At 46.5% G+C, this 16,322-nt stretch overlaps 2 protein-coding genes across 5 annotated transcripts; one reads left to right on the top strand and one right to left on the bottom strand.

The window, feature by feature from the left end:
* Window positions 1-1,547: 1,547 nt before the first annotated feature.
* On the bottom strand, window positions 1,548-12,757 carry TSPO (translocator protein). 4 transcript variants are annotated; one of them, XM_037390460.1, is made up of 5 exons: window positions 12,629-12,664; window positions 8,284-8,405; window positions 5,389-5,589; window positions 3,176-3,314; window positions 1,548-2,284 (listed from the first exon to the last, which is right to left on the bottom strand). In XM_037390460.1, the coding sequence occupies exons 3-5, from the start codon at window positions 5,574-5,576 to the stop codon at window positions 2,108-2,110; spliced, it is 504 nt and encodes a 167-aa protein (XP_037246357.1). In that variant the 5' UTR covers window positions 5,577-5,589; window positions 8,284-8,405; window positions 12,629-12,664; the 3' UTR covers window positions 1,548-2,107. The 4 variants fall into 4 exon arrangements, with proteins under 4 accessions (XP_037246357.1, XP_037246356.1, XP_037246355.1 ...); XM_037390459.1 differs by lacking the exon at window positions 8,284-8,405 and adding an exon at window positions 6,051-6,139 and having other exon boundaries at window positions 12,629-12,646; XM_037390458.1 differs by lacking the exon at window positions 8,284-8,405 and having other exon boundaries at window positions 12,629-12,757.
* Window positions 12,758-12,814: 57 nt separating this feature from the next.
* On the top strand, window positions 12,815-15,511 carry MCAT (malonyl-CoA-acyl carrier protein transacylase). Its single transcript, XM_037390457.1, has 4 exons — window positions 12,815-13,377; window positions 13,525-13,612; window positions 13,933-14,150; window positions 14,423-15,511. Exons 1-4 carry the CDS (start codon window positions 12,934-12,936, stop codon window positions 14,843-14,845), a joined length of 1,173 nt encoding a protein of 390 aa, XP_037246354.1. The 5' UTR covers window positions 12,815-12,933; the 3' UTR covers window positions 14,846-15,511.
* The last annotated feature ends 811 nt before the right edge of the window (window positions 15,512-16,322 follow it).

Below are 16,322 nucleotides of genomic sequence, written 5' to 3'. Positions count from 1 at the left end.
AGGAACCCTGTATTACTGTCTGTCATTCTTAGCCTGCCCCTTAAAGAAATAGATTTTTGAGGAGGAGTCAGGCAGGAAGTGACAAGGACACAATATCTAGAGCAGCACAGGAATGCAAAAGAAGCCTGAAGGAATTAAAGGGGTCTGTAAACTGCTAGAAGCAAAGCAGTCCTGGTACTTCAAAGTTTAGGGCTAAGATAGGTATTTGGGAGTGAATGTCAGTTTGAAAGGAATTATTCCTAGTATCTCCTTTCTCCTCAAATCAGGGTAGCTGGCTGAAATTTAGCGATTTTAGGCTGTACTTATGTTGCTTTGTGTTATGTACAAGCTGCAAAAATTCTGTCTGTCATGAAGTATATGTTATGTGGGTAGTATGGTTTTTTTAAGCTAGTTCACAGCAATCAGGATCTGCTTGAGAGTGAAGTACAGTTATAACACTATAAACATTCTAAACCTTGCTTCAAGCTTTGCAAATACGCAACATGTTATCCCTCATGATCAGGAAGGGAGAGATATATATTTTAGGCTATTTCAGACTGGTCTACATAAACCTACCTCTTGCCACTGACTGGAACATACGCTGGAGAAATAAGCCATCTGTGTCTTCAGAAAACTCAGTCACTGCGCAGGAGGGAGAGCTGAATTGCAGTCAGAAGTGGTGCTGACAGCTGTACCTGTCTCTTGCTCACAAGTCAGAACTTTTTTGGAGTCCTTGCTTAAATGTGATTGAAAAACATGGTGAAGTGCTTAACATAGATGGTGGGACTACTTCCAATGTAGGGAAAAAGTTTGTGACATAGAATAATAGGTGCTTGAGAGAGTGTATAAGGGGACATGGAGTGCTGCTCAGCAGATGTCACTCGCGGGAGAGCAAAACGCACTTTCTGCCTTCAGAGTACCTGAAAACATGTAACAAAGTGCCTGTGGATCTAGAGAAAGTGATGGCAAACCAGAAGAATGACGTAAAAAGTAGTAAGATTTGTGCAGTTAGACCACAAGCTGTGGGTAAAAATGGTCCATTGTTGTGCTCTTGGACAGAAGCAATCTTTTTATCTTACAGGAAGCAGCTGGCTGAACTGAACATCCCAGGCATTACTATGTCAGCTACCATAATCCTGAAGAAGAGAAACCCTTGGTTTTATTTCTAAGCAGCTGAAGTGAGAAGGTGCAGGTAGGAGACACCAGTAGCTATGGTGTATGTACTGCCCCGCTGGGCAACAAATCCACCTGTGGCCTGGCTGCTGGCTCTGCTGTCCAAGTCTGGTGGTGAACTGACATCACGCTGAGGGTCCTAGTGGAGTGCATTAATGTTGTTTGGCCAGTGCTGCTGGTGATGCCCCAGAGGTGTGTGCAGGGGGCTGCTGAATGTTTGGGTCCCCTCAGTTTCTTTCCAGGTGCTCTGAATTTCCTGCTTTGTCCTTCCCATTGCAATGGTGAGAAGAAGTGGCAAAGGGGCTATCTTTGAGGCTATAGCATCTTGCTGCCTTCAGTATTTTTTTCTGCTCAAAACCATTTAAAAACAATAAAAACAGAGGAAGAAGGCTAGCTAGTTTACATATAGTTTAATGTGTTTAGCTGACACTAAACTGCACATTGCTTCAAAGTGAGAAGGCACAAATAGTGAAAAAGATTCATCTTAAAACACTTCCAGAGTACAATGACCAGAAGGTAAACCTGGCAGCTGTAGTGGGACACATCACGGCAGTAAAGCACTGTGTCTAGTGGAAAACATGAAAGATTCAGGCCATGATAATGCCTGTCGCTGTTAGGAACACCTTTCTGGAAACTGTTAATATGAAGCTGGAGTTCATGCTTATTTCTGGTAATAGTTAAAATGCTGTTGTCACATAAAATATAATGCTGTGATATAGAAAACTAGTCCTTTTCAATTAGGAGCATCTTTTAGTTTGCTATAAAACCCAGTCAGGCGTACGCTCCTTTGACTTGCCTAGTAAAGGCATATTTGTTTTAAACAAGTACTGCTTTATCGACTTTTAAGTAACAAACTAACGGTATAAGTAGTTCAGCTAATAATAAAATAAGGCCATAATTTTATTTAGGAAATTCTTGTGAAAAAAATACTTTATCTTCTTTGGCTGAAAACTGTTTATTCAGATAACTTCTTGTTGCGATTGTCCTTCCAGATACGGTAATTGAGTGCAGAAGCCATGGTTAGCCAAGCTAAATAAGGAACCATCAAATAAGCTGCTGTTTTGTTGATGTTATACCAGGAAGCAGTTGTAGCCGTTGCTGTACCAGTTGTGAGCAGGAGAGTCACCAACCCCTGAAACACAGGAAGGTGGTTAGTATTGTTCTTACTTGTGGCATTTTCTTGACTAGTCTTTGTGTGACTCTTTCCACTTAGCTCTGGCACTTGTTGGATCCCTCTGTGGGTTAATTCCTTCTCAGAAGACCAACCAGCAAAAGATAGATTTCTGCTGAGTTATGAGTCAGTTTGACTCACAAAATGATACAACAGTCACAAGAAAGGGCACTGCAGCTGGAAACAGGAAAGGGAGAGTAAAATTCCTCTCACCTGTACCCTTTCTTTTTTTGACAGCAGGAAGTGTTACATTGAGTACAAACCCAGTGTGACTTTGAGCAAGCCAAGTAAACCTGTGCAATTTTTTTCATGTCGTAGATGCTGCCTGAAGAGATGTGGTGTGAATGAATTGGTGATGGATTGCAAAGTCTTCCACTATCACAGCACTGCATGTGTATTTAGAGAACCAGGCAAATATTATTTATTATTATTACTGATTATTTTTTGAAGGCAAGCTGTCTCTCTGCAGACTGCAGAACATTAGTCTTCCCTAAAATGGGTGCCGATTACTTGAGTAATGTTATGATAAGCTTTTTATCGCTGCTTTTTGCCCAGAGATACCTAGGAATTTCAGTAACGCATAAATGTTTACATTTTCTAGTCACACAAAGTTCTTATCAAAGGGGGGCAGAAAGAGCTGCTTGTAATCTAAACATTTAAGGATGTTGTAGATATGTAAATTCTCTCAGGTGGCTGCTGGCATGCATTAAAGAGAATTTTAGAAAACTTCTGCAAGCCATATTCTGTATTGAGATTCATTTTTAGGGAGAAAAGATTATAACAGAAAGCTTTCATCTTAGCATCTTGCAAATGACAGCAGAAGCCTACGATTAAGAAACTTACTTCACTTACCCATCCCATTTTGTGAGCTCCAAAAAATATCGGAGTCCATGCCCAGTTTAATACCAGCTGCCCTGCATACAGACCCAGAGGAACTACTGACTTTTCATTGAAGCCACCCAATTCCTTCCACACCAGGTAGCAGCCATAGCTGGAGAAAGCAAATGGAAGGTGTAGTTCAGTATACTGCTTAGAAAGCAACCACAGGTTCTTGATTAAATAAAATAACTTACTTGGTAGGAAATAATATTTGGTAGATATCCACGCACTACTTGGCGGAGTAACCATTAGAAACTCAATAGTGTATCTTTGTCAAAGGCATCAGGACCCAGATCTGTTTCTAAGTGTTGTACAGAGCCACAGTGTAGACTTACAGCTGTTCATACATCTAACTTTGACTTCAGACCAAGATCATGACGTACAAATCCGCTAAGACGCGAAATGTCAAGGCAGGCATGTAAACTTAATAAATCTTGCTTTTAGTTATTTCTTACTTTTAATATATTCAAGAGATTCTAAAGGAATGACTTGTCTTGATCGTTTGAGGAATGTGTGTACATGATGGATTACAGAAGAAAAGGCCTAGTGATAAATTTGATCTTTTCACTGAGCTAGATGTATAGTACATAACCAGGACCATCCACCTCAGAATATACTGATTCTGACATTACCAAAATAAGTGATAAGCTGTCACAATTTGGATTTTTTAAATAATTAACTCTATATCAATGTTTATGATGAGGAATCCAGGAAGTTACAAATTGTGCAGTCAACTCTTTGATAAAAGGCGTTTTTTTTATTCTCAGGACAGTAACAATCTGATTCAAATGCTAACTTTTGGAATAGCAAGAATAGAGAGCGATTTTTAAAAGTACACTCTCTAAGAGGAGAAAGAAAAGAGAGTATTGATGGGAAAGGAGGGACAGTACATGAGTCTATAAAAATGACAAAACTTTTCTAGAAAGAAAATGAAACCAAAATGAGAGAATGTATGAGACCAATGGAGCAATTAGATACAGTTTTGGATATTGCATCATCGCTGTATTTTGCAGCAGGTGGTGTGGTATTTAAGATAACATTCCATAGTCATCCTGCAGGTTGACTTGGAAAAGCTTTGGTCTCTTTGAAACCATGTGGTTATACCAGTGCTAGGTACAAACTAAAAATCACTTAAAATGTAACATCATGATGGGAGAAATGGGAGGGGGGTAAGCCAATAAAAGGCATATTGCAGCCTAAAAACTATTACTATTGGATTAGCAACAAGGTGTATTTGAGGGGTAGGAAAACACATGCTGAATCCTGGTATGTAGCTAGAGTGCAGAAGAGACACAAAGCATCGCTTTGCGCTGGGGAGGGGGGCTGCACTGAACTGGCTTTTGAGGCTCTTGGAGCAGAGCGCTGCCTTTCCTCTGTGGCACAGCTCACCAGAGTTACCATAGAAGCATGTCATGTCGTGTGGATGCTTCTAGAGCAGTCTGTGAGGAGCATCAAACCTGCTGAAACCACCTCCAGAGACAACCCACCTCTACAAATATTTTTGCTACAACTTACTAAGAAACATCTGCCGAAATACAGTATTATTAAACTTTCAAGGTTCCTGTGGGAATGGTATTTGGCCTTGTGATTCCTTGTTCATTTGACAGTAATTGCTGTGCTGCAAGTACTTTATACTAATTAAGGAGACAGTAGGTGGTTTCAAACCTTCACAGTTTAACAACCTGGCAGTTTTATTTGAAAAGACATGTATGTTTTGATTTTGGTTTCTTTTAACTGAGCTGTTAGAACAGTTCTATCCTAATTCTCCCCTCTAATATCCCACTCTCTTGCCTGCCCCGCCCCTGCTCCCCCCAAAAAAAAACCAAAACAAAACCAAACCAAAAAAAACCACCAACTACTACTGAAGGACATACCAGGAAGAAATCTCAGTGCTTGCTCCATCATTCCCAGCTTGGCAGGTCTTCCCCTCAGAATGAATAAGGAAAGCAGATTTATGGCAGCTTTCCTAACTCCTGCTTTTGATGTGGATACTTGTGCATACAACATGCCCTGTCAAACCCACACACAACTCCCAAAACATGTTTTTACCTGTTAAACGGGCAGCTTGACACTATTTCTTACAAACAAACAGTCACAGGAATACAATAATAATTCTCTGGTCCAGCATTACACAATAAGCAACTTTGAGATCGGATAAGCGCCTTAATACAATGTGAAAAACATACCCCATAGATGTGTAGAGAGTTCCCCAAACAGGAGCAAACACCCAGTTAGGTGGACACCAGGATGGCTTCTGTAGAGATTCATACCACACTGGGATTTCCTTTTTGGTTATTTTGCTTCCTAAAAATCCTCCTGCATGGGGCAGGAGTGTGAAACCCACTGCTGGGGCCCAGGCTGGTACCATTTCCATTGAGACAGTGAATCTGAAACAAATGCAAACAAGTTGATTGGCAGAGCAATTGTAAAATGCAACCACAAAAAAAATTACATGATTTGTACTACATATACATGTGTAGGATCTGATCCACAGCCTAGTCTTGTCACTGAAAAAGACTGCAGCTGAAATTAGGATCTTGTACCAGGTTTGCTGGACAGTGCTCACCCCCATAAAGGACCCTATCATTTACATTGGGGGGGGGAGGGGCAAGTCAGGCCTTCCCTCTCGGCTTGGTGCACTAAGACTGAATTGTACCTACATAAATATCCTTACCCATAAGTATGCCAGAGGAATAAAGCAGTTTGATATATGAACTGCACTTGGGGGAGAGGGAATGCACTAAACAGCATGTATTATTCACCAAAAAACCCACTCACCCAGTGAAGTGGCATAGTTAAAGAGTAAGAAAATCATGCTTTCCTATGCTCAAGCAAAACAATTGTGTACCTTGTGCTGCGTTTTTGGCCTCAAAAGGATGCTCAGGATACTCAGTGGCTAGCAAGAGTCATGTGAATTAGTAGCAAACACTGGAGAAGCTGCCTCAGTAAGTAAACAGCAAGGAGGACAGTGAGAAGGTAAGTACTTAAATGATGTTTTGCTGAACAAGGAGATCCCAGTGGATAAATGGGGAGTACACCTGTGGCTTCTTCATGAAGCATTCTATCAGTTGCAGCAATCTTAGCTGCCAAGCCCATAAAGCGTACTGAATTAAATTTGCCTACATAAGTGACTGTTTAATGCCTTGCTCTGGTAGGCTGCTCTGCTTTAGTGAAGAGTACAGACAGCAGTAAAAAAAAAAAAAAAAAGGAAGCAGGAAAAAATGTCATTGCAGATTTTCTGGCCAAAAGCCAAATGCTACAGAAGAGCTGTGTTTAGCTTGCTAAAATGTAAACAGATTGGAGATATGATAAAAAAGGCTAGAACAAAAATGCATTATTTTTTCAAATATCCAGTAGGCAAATACACCCAATTCCTGTTTGTCTGTTATGCAGGAGGGGGAGACAGCAGGGAAGGAATTCTAAGAGGGATTGCAGCAGTGGGGAAAGAGCAACTGTGGAAGCCCCAGGAGATAAAGTTTTAGAGCAACCAGCATTTCAGAGGCTTGTGAAAGAAAAAATGCCTTACTGACTTGGCTGTTGTCTTGGCCTACCTTTAGAAGGTTTTATTGCTATAGTCATGACTGCTGGGATGAGGAGACAGGGAGTGGGGAAGAAGAAATCCCACTTGTAACAGACGTGCTTAAACTGAAAGGAAATGGTGCTCAGATGATGTGTTGTTGCAGTTCTGCTGGTACAGTAGGTTTCTGTTTGGAGAAAAGTTAAAAGCTTGGCCAGCAAGGGAGCTCTCTGGCATTATGGTTATGCAGATTTAATTGAGAGATTTCAGTGGCTGGGACCACAAGCCAGACTGCATGTGATCAAGAAGAAAAATCCTGGTGATAGAAGCAGAGCAGAATTTTGAAGGCAGAACAGAGTGTGGAGGGACTAGTAAAGCACACAGGATTAGAAAGTTTGTAAGGACTAAACAAGAAAGGGCACACAGGCTGCTGGGCTGGGCTGTGGGCATGCCTTAGGGGAGTCATGGGAGGGCAATGAATAGGAATGCGCACAAAAGAGGCAGCAGATAAAGCAGTACAACAGTCCGAAGTCAAAAACAAAACAAAAGAATGACTGGGTGAAAGAAAAGCTAACCAAGGGAAAAATTAGAACTAAGGATGGGGAGAAGGAGAAGTGGGAGAACCAATGTGCTGGTATAGTATCAATTAGGTCTTGGGTGGAGCACGGACAACAAGGAAAGGAGGAAAAAATTCTGCATAGCTCTTTGCCACAGACACTGCTGCCATACTTCCTGCGTAATGGATTGTACTTGCTATTTACCAGGGAGCATCTTAAAAGGAGCACAGGAGTTAACATGTTCTCCTGTACCTAGATCTGTACTGTTACCTTCCTGAGGGAGCAGGCTGTCAGCTGCAGGATTGTCACGCGTATTGACAGCATGAAAGGCTCTGCTTTTACCGGGATATGAAGGAATCGATATGTGCAGGAGCAACAAAGTGTAATGGGAACAAGAGCTCCAAGCACAATGATTATCTTTGGTTGCCTTCTGGTAAGTAATTCCCAAAGGCTAAGTTAGAAATTTCAAGTTACCAAGATCTCACTAATTCTTAACCCTGTTGCTCTTGCTTTGCCTACAGAGAGAACATTACGCTTAGTTCTGTACACGTGCTGTGAAGTGCTGGTCATCTGTGCAGCTCCAGTGTGGCTGTCAAATACTAGTATTGTTTTTAAAGCAGTAAGCAAGGACCCAAAGGGTTTTATGCTTTATTTGGATGTAACGATATCAGGGCGGTTTCATGCAGGTATTAAATAACTGGACTTTATCAGGGGTTCTGCCAGCTTCCCCCCAAGGAAGAAAGTCTGAAAGTGTTCCGCATGCTGAAAGCGCTAAATGCTATCAGATTGGAAAACTACTGCTCTGCTGCAGTCATTAGTGAATAAATGATGTAGCCATGTGTCTGTCCTTCCGTGTATTGGAGGAAGAACACTGAAATAATTCTAAAGTGACAAGAGAAAGAAAATCAGGCAGTCAAACAGAAATGGGGAAGGCAAAGAGACAGGGAAAGTGAAGCCATGCATGCGCAGGAAAGGGGAAGAAATAGAAGTGAAGAGACTTAACATACTGCCTTGAATTGAGTGTTGGTGTCCTAGTCTTCTGACTGCTATTACTACTAATTATATACTATGTTTTCCAGCAGTATTTCACAGGACTTCCCAAGCATGGCAAAATACTCCCTCTTGGACACTACAAAGGAGAAAGAGGAATGAAGCCATGCAGTAAGATCGGAATGTGCTGGTAGGCTCACCCTAGCAGACCACAGCAGCGGGAGCTCATGTATTTTAATTCCCAAGAAATTAAATACTAGTATCAATTTCCAACAAAAAGCAGTAGCTAACTCGGGGAGCAATACCAGCTGATTATGGAAGAAGCCATGTCCATCTTCCTCTGGTTACTTGGTGTAGGTCTTTAGTGAGAAAGTAAAAGGCAAGGATGCACCGGAGGGTCTGTGCATTAGGTCAGTGCTGTAGCGTTTGTTTGGTTAGCTGTGCAGCACGAGATCTCTGCAATGCCTACAGAATGCCCCGTACATTTTTTTAAAAATAATGTAATCACAGAGTATATAAAGAATCATGAGGCCTGAGTTCCTTTTACTGTATAGCTCATAATCCTGAAATTACTTGGTGATAACTCACGCAGCATGGGCTTGCTAGCACAGCCCCTCTGGCTGCATCTATATTACACAACCTAGAAATAATTACTACTTTCCCAACCATATCTCAGCTCCACTTCAGGATGAGATCTGGTTGCACAATATTCTTGCACCCTGATTTTCATATCAAGAAACCAATGTCTGTGGATGTGATCTGCAGCGTGCCCAGCAGACATCTGCCTCTAAGAACCACCACAGCTGGAAATCTTTTCTTCCCACACACACTTAAGCTGTATATTTCCATTTCCACTTCTTACCTCTGCCCTACAACATTTTCTTCATCATCCTGCCCATTTTCTGTTTAGCCCTAGTCTGACTCCAGGCAGTTTCAGCAATGCAGTGAGGGCTGCAGCAGGCCAGTTTGTTTTACAAACATGTTAAAATAATTTTTCTAGGTATTCAAAACATCCAGTCTGCCTAAAGCTGGTTCCAGCTACATAAAGTAAGAGGAGAAATAAAAGGGGAAAACCCCCATAGTGCAACTTGCTGCCTAATGGGCTTCTATCTTTTTGCAGGTTGTTTCTCTACAGTGGTGTAACATGCAGAGAAACAAACAGCAGCTTTTCCACATCCTCCTCTTCCTGGAAAATACACTGCACACCCAAAGAAAGGATGGGGTGTGCTATAGGTGGGACTAGGTATATCATGACAGAGGAGCTGGTTTGCTTCAGCCTGATGAAAAGTGATGTAAAACTTCTTTGCTTGGAGGTCTCTGAAAGGCAGGTGGGTCCCTTACTCTGGGCACTCCCAGGGGGAACTCAACAGGAAGGAGAAGGGAGGAAAGGACAACTACTTCCACTGCATTTTCTTATATCCCTCTGCTGATAAACCTCTGACTAATCCCTTTCTTGTGCGACTTCGTGCTGGCTACCCAATCACATGGGGCTTAAATTGTAGCTATCGCATTAAAAACACAAAGGAAAATCTCTCAGCAGAGTTAAATCACCCACGCGGTGCTGGGGTTTCCAGTCCCCGCCGCTTTAAAGTAGATTGACAGAGCTGTGAGCATACTACTGCAGGGGGCAGGGGGCTGTCCCCAAGACATATACTTTCCATCTTACCCTCTACGGTATATATTTTTGAGGACTGGTAAGGCTCCACCCAGGACTGAGAGGCAGCACACAAATTTTCCATGGGGAAAAGGCTTCTTGCCAAGATAGCTGTCTAAAGAATTAAGGGCTACGTACTTAATTTACATTGGTAAACTATTTACGTGTGTTGTGGCTTTAACTCCTGGGAAACTGCAACACTAAAACCAAAGTCCTATCACAGTCTGTGACACGGAATACAGCTACTACAAAAAAGCAATATTTTGTTATCTAATCTCAATAGAGAAACTTAAAACTACATATTATAGAAATATATATATTATATAAATAAAATAACAAGTAAGTGTATGTGTTTATAATATGCATTTATAGCTAAAAACTATTTATTAATTATTTATAATATAAAAATAATTAATAATTTAAAGTATTTATTTAAGGATGTATAATGTGAGGTATACTCATTAGGTTTAGAGACAACAAATCTCACTGCCCAGGTTACATGTCTTTTAAAATGGCAGAGCACAAGTGGTGGAAATAAATTTATGATTTATTGAAGATTCACATACTGGAAACTGAAATGTACACTAGAACAAAATCTTCCCCAGTGATAATTCATCATTTACTGCTCAATCTCTTGCAATTTTCCCTATGTATGTTTGTATAGAATCCTCTGCACGTAGTGTACTTTAAAGACAAACCGTTGCTTTGGCTACCTTCCTTCCAAACAGCTGCCCAACGTCCTGCTGTAGGTTTTTCTTCTTCTTCTTTGGTCACCCACTTGGGAAGTGTCATCCACATCTATTCTTAAAAAAGTTAAGTTCCTCTTGGATATTTCTAGTTTAAATGCTGCCTAGGCCTGAATTTCTTCAGCTTGCCAGGTATTGTTTTAATAGGGTAAAACAGAACAAGCACCTCCTCCAAGGGGTGCTTTAATAGCAGTGGGACGTTCATGGCGCATCACCACTGGTAAGGCTCAAGAGCTTTACAAGCGGACTGTGCCCTTTACAGCAAACCAGAGGTGAAACGGTTGCGCTGAGTGGCACTCACCGCCGCAGCATTAGTACCTGGGCTGCTGCTGGGGTTTGTAGGAGCTGGATTCCACGCTGGGCTTTGCCTCTGAAAGCACCAAATGCAAAGGTCACAACCGTGACTCTTTCCAGCGCTTGACGGGCATCCGGTAGGGTCAGCTCTGATCTGGTGGCCTAGCGCAAAAGGGGCACCCCTTGCTGTCAGGGCTCATGGGGCAGCTGGTAGTAAGGGTGCCTGAAAGCTCTAGTACAAACTAAACGCAACAAGAACGACAGTTACTCTCAGAGTTCTCACTAATGTACTACCTCAGTTGGCCCAGCCAGTAACTTGCCACCCAGCATCTCCTCTTGGCTTAGTACAGGAAGTATTGCTGCTTACATTACAGGTAGAAGCAGCCATCGAGTGGGATGTAGTCACATATATGTCATGAATATCCTATATTACTGTTCATATATTTCAGCTAACTTGAAAAGCTCATTGGCTTTACCAGGTATTTTACTTAGAAGCTGACAGAAATGGAGAAAATTGTCTTACGAAGCAACATAGCACAGAGATCAGAAAAGCAAGCAAAACCTGCTCACCGTGATGCGTTTGAATCACCCTGAATAAAATCAACATAGTTTCTTGCTATTCTGAGCCATTTTCCTTCTCCCGAGGTATACTAATAGGATCTGTTTTACTGAACTGCTCCGTGAAGTCTGACTCACTGCTTGATACTGTTTCATAACCTGAAGTGATGTAAAGTCCTTGCACAACTGCAACTTTGACATGGCAACTTTCCCTTTTTTTCCTTTTTTTTTTTTTAATAATCTGGCCACTGAATGCTCAAACTAGTAAAGTGCATTTTGTGCTGATTTATAAGCATTACTTGGAAATTCATAAGAAAAAAAAAAGCAAGCCTTTTCTTTCGCCCTTAAAGAAATGTCCAATCAAAAGCAAACTACAGCGACTCTGAAAGAAAATACCTTCAGTTAAATAGCGGCCTGAAACTGTCCGCTCTCGAGTGCACAGGGTAAATGGCATCGCCTGGAAGGGGCGACGGACGGGAAGCGGGGGGTCTGCTGTGCTGCCACCGCGTCTGACTGCGGGCAGCGCAGCCACGTGCGTGCACAGCTGGACGGCTGTGCACGACGGGAAAACGCATATGCAAAGCCAAAGCAAATAATAAACTTTCTTGGGTTGTTCCTTTTTTAAAAAAAAAAGAGCACGTTCCATCCAAATACCGGCCCGGCAAAGCAGTGCCTGCGAGCGCTACCCTCCGCCCGAGCGCTGGGACCGGCCCGGGGCCCACCCGGCCCCGCCGCGGAAGCGCGACCGGCAGCAGCGGGGCCGGTGCTCCCCCCAGCGCCCGCCGCGCCCGTCCCGCCCGGGCGGGGCCTGCTGGCCGGGGCTGTCGCCAGCGGCTTCGCGCTCGCCGCGGGACGCCCTCCGCAAACTGCCCCGCCAGCCCGGCCCCGGCGGAGACGAGGCCGCCCGGCTGCGGCACCGCTCCGGGAGCCACCGGGACCCAGGCAGCGGCTGCCCGGGGAGGGGGCGGCGGGGGGCAGCCCCGGCAGGACCCAGACACGGCCGCAGCGGCCCCTCGGCCAGGCCCCGCCGCTGGGCTGCGCCGCCCCGCGGGCTCTCCCCGTCCCGTCCCGTCCCGTCCCCTCCCGCCCCGCCGGCAGCCCCGCGGTTACCTCCGCTCCCGCGCTGCCGCCACCCGTCGCGCCTCCTCTGCCGGGAGGCGGTGGCGCCCGCCCCCAGGGCCGCCCGGGCCCCTCCCGCCGCCGGGCCCGCCCCGAGGAGGGACCCGCGGCGCCGGGCGGGAGGAGCGGCGCGGGCTGGGCCCAGGGCGGCGGGTGCGGCGAGCGCAGGGGCCGGGCGACCGACCGACCTCCCGCCTGTCCCCCCAGGCCCGACGGGGGGGCGGCTGCCGGCGGGGCCGCACGGTTCCCGTGGCAACGCGGGGCGCGGCGGCGGCGCAGGCGGCCGGGCGGCGGCCATGGGCAGCTGGGCCGCGGCGCCATGGCGGCTTGGTGGCTGCAGCGTGCGCGGCGGCCTCCGCGGCGCACCGCGGCGGCGGGCCAGCTCCCGCCCCGGCGGTGGGGACCGGGCGGCGACCCTGAGCGACCTGCTGCAGAGCTCGGTGGAGGGCGAGGAGCCGGGCGCGGCGGCGGCGAGGCGGGAGCGGCGGCCCCCCCGGGAGGGCACGGTGCTGCTCTTCCCCGGGCAGGGCAGCCAGTTCGTGGGGATGGGCCGCGAGCTGCTGCGGTTCCCCGGCGTGCGGGACATGTACCGCCAGGCCGAGCGGGTGCTGGGCTACGACCTGCTCTCCCTCTGCCTGGAGGGGCCGCGGGACGAGCTGGACCGCACCCGGCACTGCCAGCCCGCCGTGTTCGTCGCCTCCCTGGCCGCCGTGGAGAAGCTCAACCACCAGCAGCCTAAAGTGAGGGGCGCGCCGCGGCGGGGGGCGGGGGGCCGGGCCCTCGGGGGCCCCTCCGGGGGCGGCCGGGCCCGCGGGCGGCTGCCGGGGGCGGGGGGGCCGGGGCGCGCCGCGGGGGCTGACGGGCGGCTCGGGTCTGTCTCCGTGCAGGTGGTGCAGAGCTGCGTGGCGGCGGCGGGGTACAGCGTGGGCGAGTTCGCGGCGCTGGTCTTCGCTGGAGCGCTGGACTTTGCCGAAGGTGCCCGGGGATCGCGCTGAGCCCCCTGGCAGCATCTCTCCGAGCCCCCCGGCAGGGATCTCCCCGGAGCCCCCTGCCAAGGATCCCCCAGCCCCAGCTTTTTCCAAAGCATCGCCCGTTACCACTGCTTCCCTCCCACTTTTTTTAAATTAGAGGATACGTTCGGCTTCCACTGTTCACTTTAAGATGTGTAATGCAGCATTAAAAGCATTGACGTGTCATGCGAGCAAACAGCCGCCCTTCCTTGCACGGCTGCCCAGCGCCTTCAGCGCCGTTTCTCGGGGCTGGGATTTACCGAGCATCTCTGTTTCTCTCCTTAGCGCTGTACGCGGTGAAAGTGCGCGCCGAAGCCATGCAAAAGGCGTCGGAGGCTGTCCCCAGTGGAATGCTATCGGTTATCGGCCGGCGAGAGGCAAATTACCGATTTGCCTGCTTGGAAGCTCGTAAACACTGTGAATCGCTGGGTATAGAAAACCCCGTGTGTGCCATTTCAAACTATTTGTTTCCAGACAGCAGAGTCATTGCAGGACACCTACAGGTATTGCTTCGGAATCACTGTCCCTTGAGTTCAATGTAATGTTTCATTTTTTAAAAAAAACTTTTCCTTTGCCCTTCTGTGTGGTTACGGCTGGCCTTCGCTGGTCCAAACATAAGTATGTGGCCTGTGGGTTTTTTTCCCAGCGTGTGCTCAGTTGTTGGGTAAGGAAAGGAATCCCTTTCTCACGATAAGTCTGATGAGGCGGTTGTTGTGGGGTGACTTGAGTAAAACCTTTGTCGTCCAAGACTCTCACTTCTCTCTCTCTTTTATAGGCTTTGGAGTTTTTGCAGGAGAATGCTCGAAAATACTATTTTACACGTACAAAAATGCTTCCAGTCAGTGGGGCTTTTCATACCAGACTTATGGAACCAGCAGTAGAGCCATTGGCTGACGTCCTAAAATCGATTGAGATTCAGAAACCATTGGTCTGTGTCTATTCCAATGTTGATGGCAAAAAGTACATGCACTCAAAGCACATTCAGAAGCTGTTAGTGAAGCAGGTGGTTTCACCTGTTATGTGGGAACAGACCATGCATTCTGTATACGAAAGAAAGCAAGGAACAGAATTTCCTTACACGTATGAAGTGGGGCCTGGGAAGCAACTAGGAGCCATTCTCAAAAAATGTAATTTAAAGGCCTGGAAACAGTATAACCATGTAGATGCTCTGGAAGATGAGGAGGCAGCAGAAACCTAAGTAGCCTTTTGAGAAAAACCCACGCAACTTGTTTGATCTGCCTAATTTAAAAATAACCTTGTGCTCCCAAAAGAGGAAGTTGTAAACATTCATGGCTTCTCATGATGAAAAGAGCACCGTGCGCATAATCGCAATGAACTTTTTCCTTCCCCGTGTGCCTCAGGTGTGAAAGGGGAGAGCAAAGTCTGGCTCTGCCATCTGTGTCGTGACTGCGAAACTGCCAATAAACATGCCAAATAGCCGCCTGTTTGGCCTCAGTCCTGCAAGCAACTTCCCCTCTCAGGGCGGGTTTTGGTGTTGGTTTTTTTTCTTTTTTCAAATTTTTTTGGGGGGCGTGGATTCAAGTTGAAGTTGGTAGCTTCGGCTGGCTGGTGCAGGGATCACCTGCATGGATACAGGGTTAGAACCGAGCTGTTGGCTCCTGGTTGTGGAGGGTGGTGCGCGGGGCGTGAGGGTGCGTTCAGAGGAGCCAGCCGGCTGGTATGGCTTTCGGTACGTTGATGTTCCTGTTTTCCAACTCTGTTGACTTGTGGGGACATTCACCTGTGTAAAATTATTTTATTTTGTGTCCATATTGCCAGGTAGCAGCCAGATAAGGCAGATGTTATCAGGAACGTGATTTTCTCAAGGTTAAACTATAAATAAACTTTTAAGCCTTTCTTGGTATTTGTAATACTGCGGGGTGTGTTATTACTGGCCTGTAGTCACACGTGGCTGGAAGTAATTTTCCTTCCAGTTGGTTGTCCACTGCCACATTGGTTGTGCAGTGAAGTGTTTCGCGGAAAGAATAAACCTAAAATTCCCAACTTCTCCAGAGGTGCAGGGCTTTTGTCATCCCTGACCAAGCCTCTGCAGCTGCGTAGGCTGAATTTGCCCTTTGGATGACTTTTCTTGATGGAGCAGAAAACAGCAGCGCTGGAAACTTTGCAGAAAGATCTTTTTGAGGGCACCTTTGTGCAGGATGAACCCTGTGGTTACAGAGTGCTGGGGAGGAGGATTTGGAATGGTGCTGTTTCAGTTCTCTCCGTGTACTTGACCGTGTTGTGCCAGCTTGTACATTTTCTGGCAGCAGGAGATGAGCTGGAGAGAAGCAGGTTGTCCCGAGCCTTCCTGGAAAGAGCTTCCTGGTTTCCTTGTCGACACCAGCTGCTCTTGGATGGATGAGGGCTTGCGGCAGGTCCCTGAGCTGGCTGGTTGTGGGGAGGAGCACATGCTGCCTCCAGCACCTTCCTCAGTGCCTGCAGTGCTCAAGTCGACACTCAAAACAGCTTTAGCACTAAATCCATGGGTTTGGATTCTGTGACCAGCCCTTGGCTTATTAAAATAGGTAAGGTCGTGTTACAGCATCGTGCTGCCTGTGCAAGGTACCTGCAGGGCACACAGAAAACGTGTGCTTGTTGTGTTTGCTTTTTGTAAGGGGTACTGAAAGCTTTAGGAAATAGGAGAGAACAGCGTGTGCTAGGGGATCGTGTACAGG

Source organism: Falco rusticolus, chromosome 5 (assembly GCF_015220075.1).
Source record: "Falco rusticolus isolate bFalRus1 chromosome 5, bFalRus1.pri, whole genome shotgun sequence".
NCBI classification, from domain to species: domain Eukaryota; kingdom Metazoa; phylum Chordata; class Aves; order Falconiformes; family Falconidae; genus Falco; species Falco rusticolus.
Note: the sequence above shows the minus strand (reverse complement) of the source record. Positions and strands in the feature narration are given on the sequence as shown.

Excerpts from the sequence above, each read along its gene's own strand:
- TSPO (XM_037390458.1), bottom strand. The coding sequence starts at position 5,576 with ATGGAAATGGTACCAGCCTGGGCCCCAGCAGTGGGTTTCACACTCCTG. Across the intron at positions 3,315-5,388 it reads ACTCTCTACACATCTATGGG|CTATGGCTGCTACCTGGTGT; the intron begins GTATGTTTTTCA and ends TGCTTTCTCCAG. Across the intron at positions 2,285-3,175 it reads GAGCTCACAAAATGGGATGG|GGGTTGGTGACTCTCCTGCT; the intron begins GTAAGTGAAGTA and ends CCTGTGTTTCAG.
- MCAT (XM_037390457.1), top strand. The coding sequence starts at position 12,934 with ATGGGCAGCTGGGCCGCGGCGCCATGGCGGCTTGGTGGCTGCAGCGTG. Across the intron at positions 13,378-13,524 it reads TCAACCACCAGCAGCCTAAA|GTGGTGCAGAGCTGCGTGGC; the intron begins GTGAGGGGCGCG and ends GTCTCCGTGCAG. Across the intron at positions 14,151-14,422 it reads TCATTGCAGGACACCTACAG|GCTTTGGAGTTTTTGCAGGA; the intron begins GTATTGCTTCGG and ends TCTCTTTTATAG.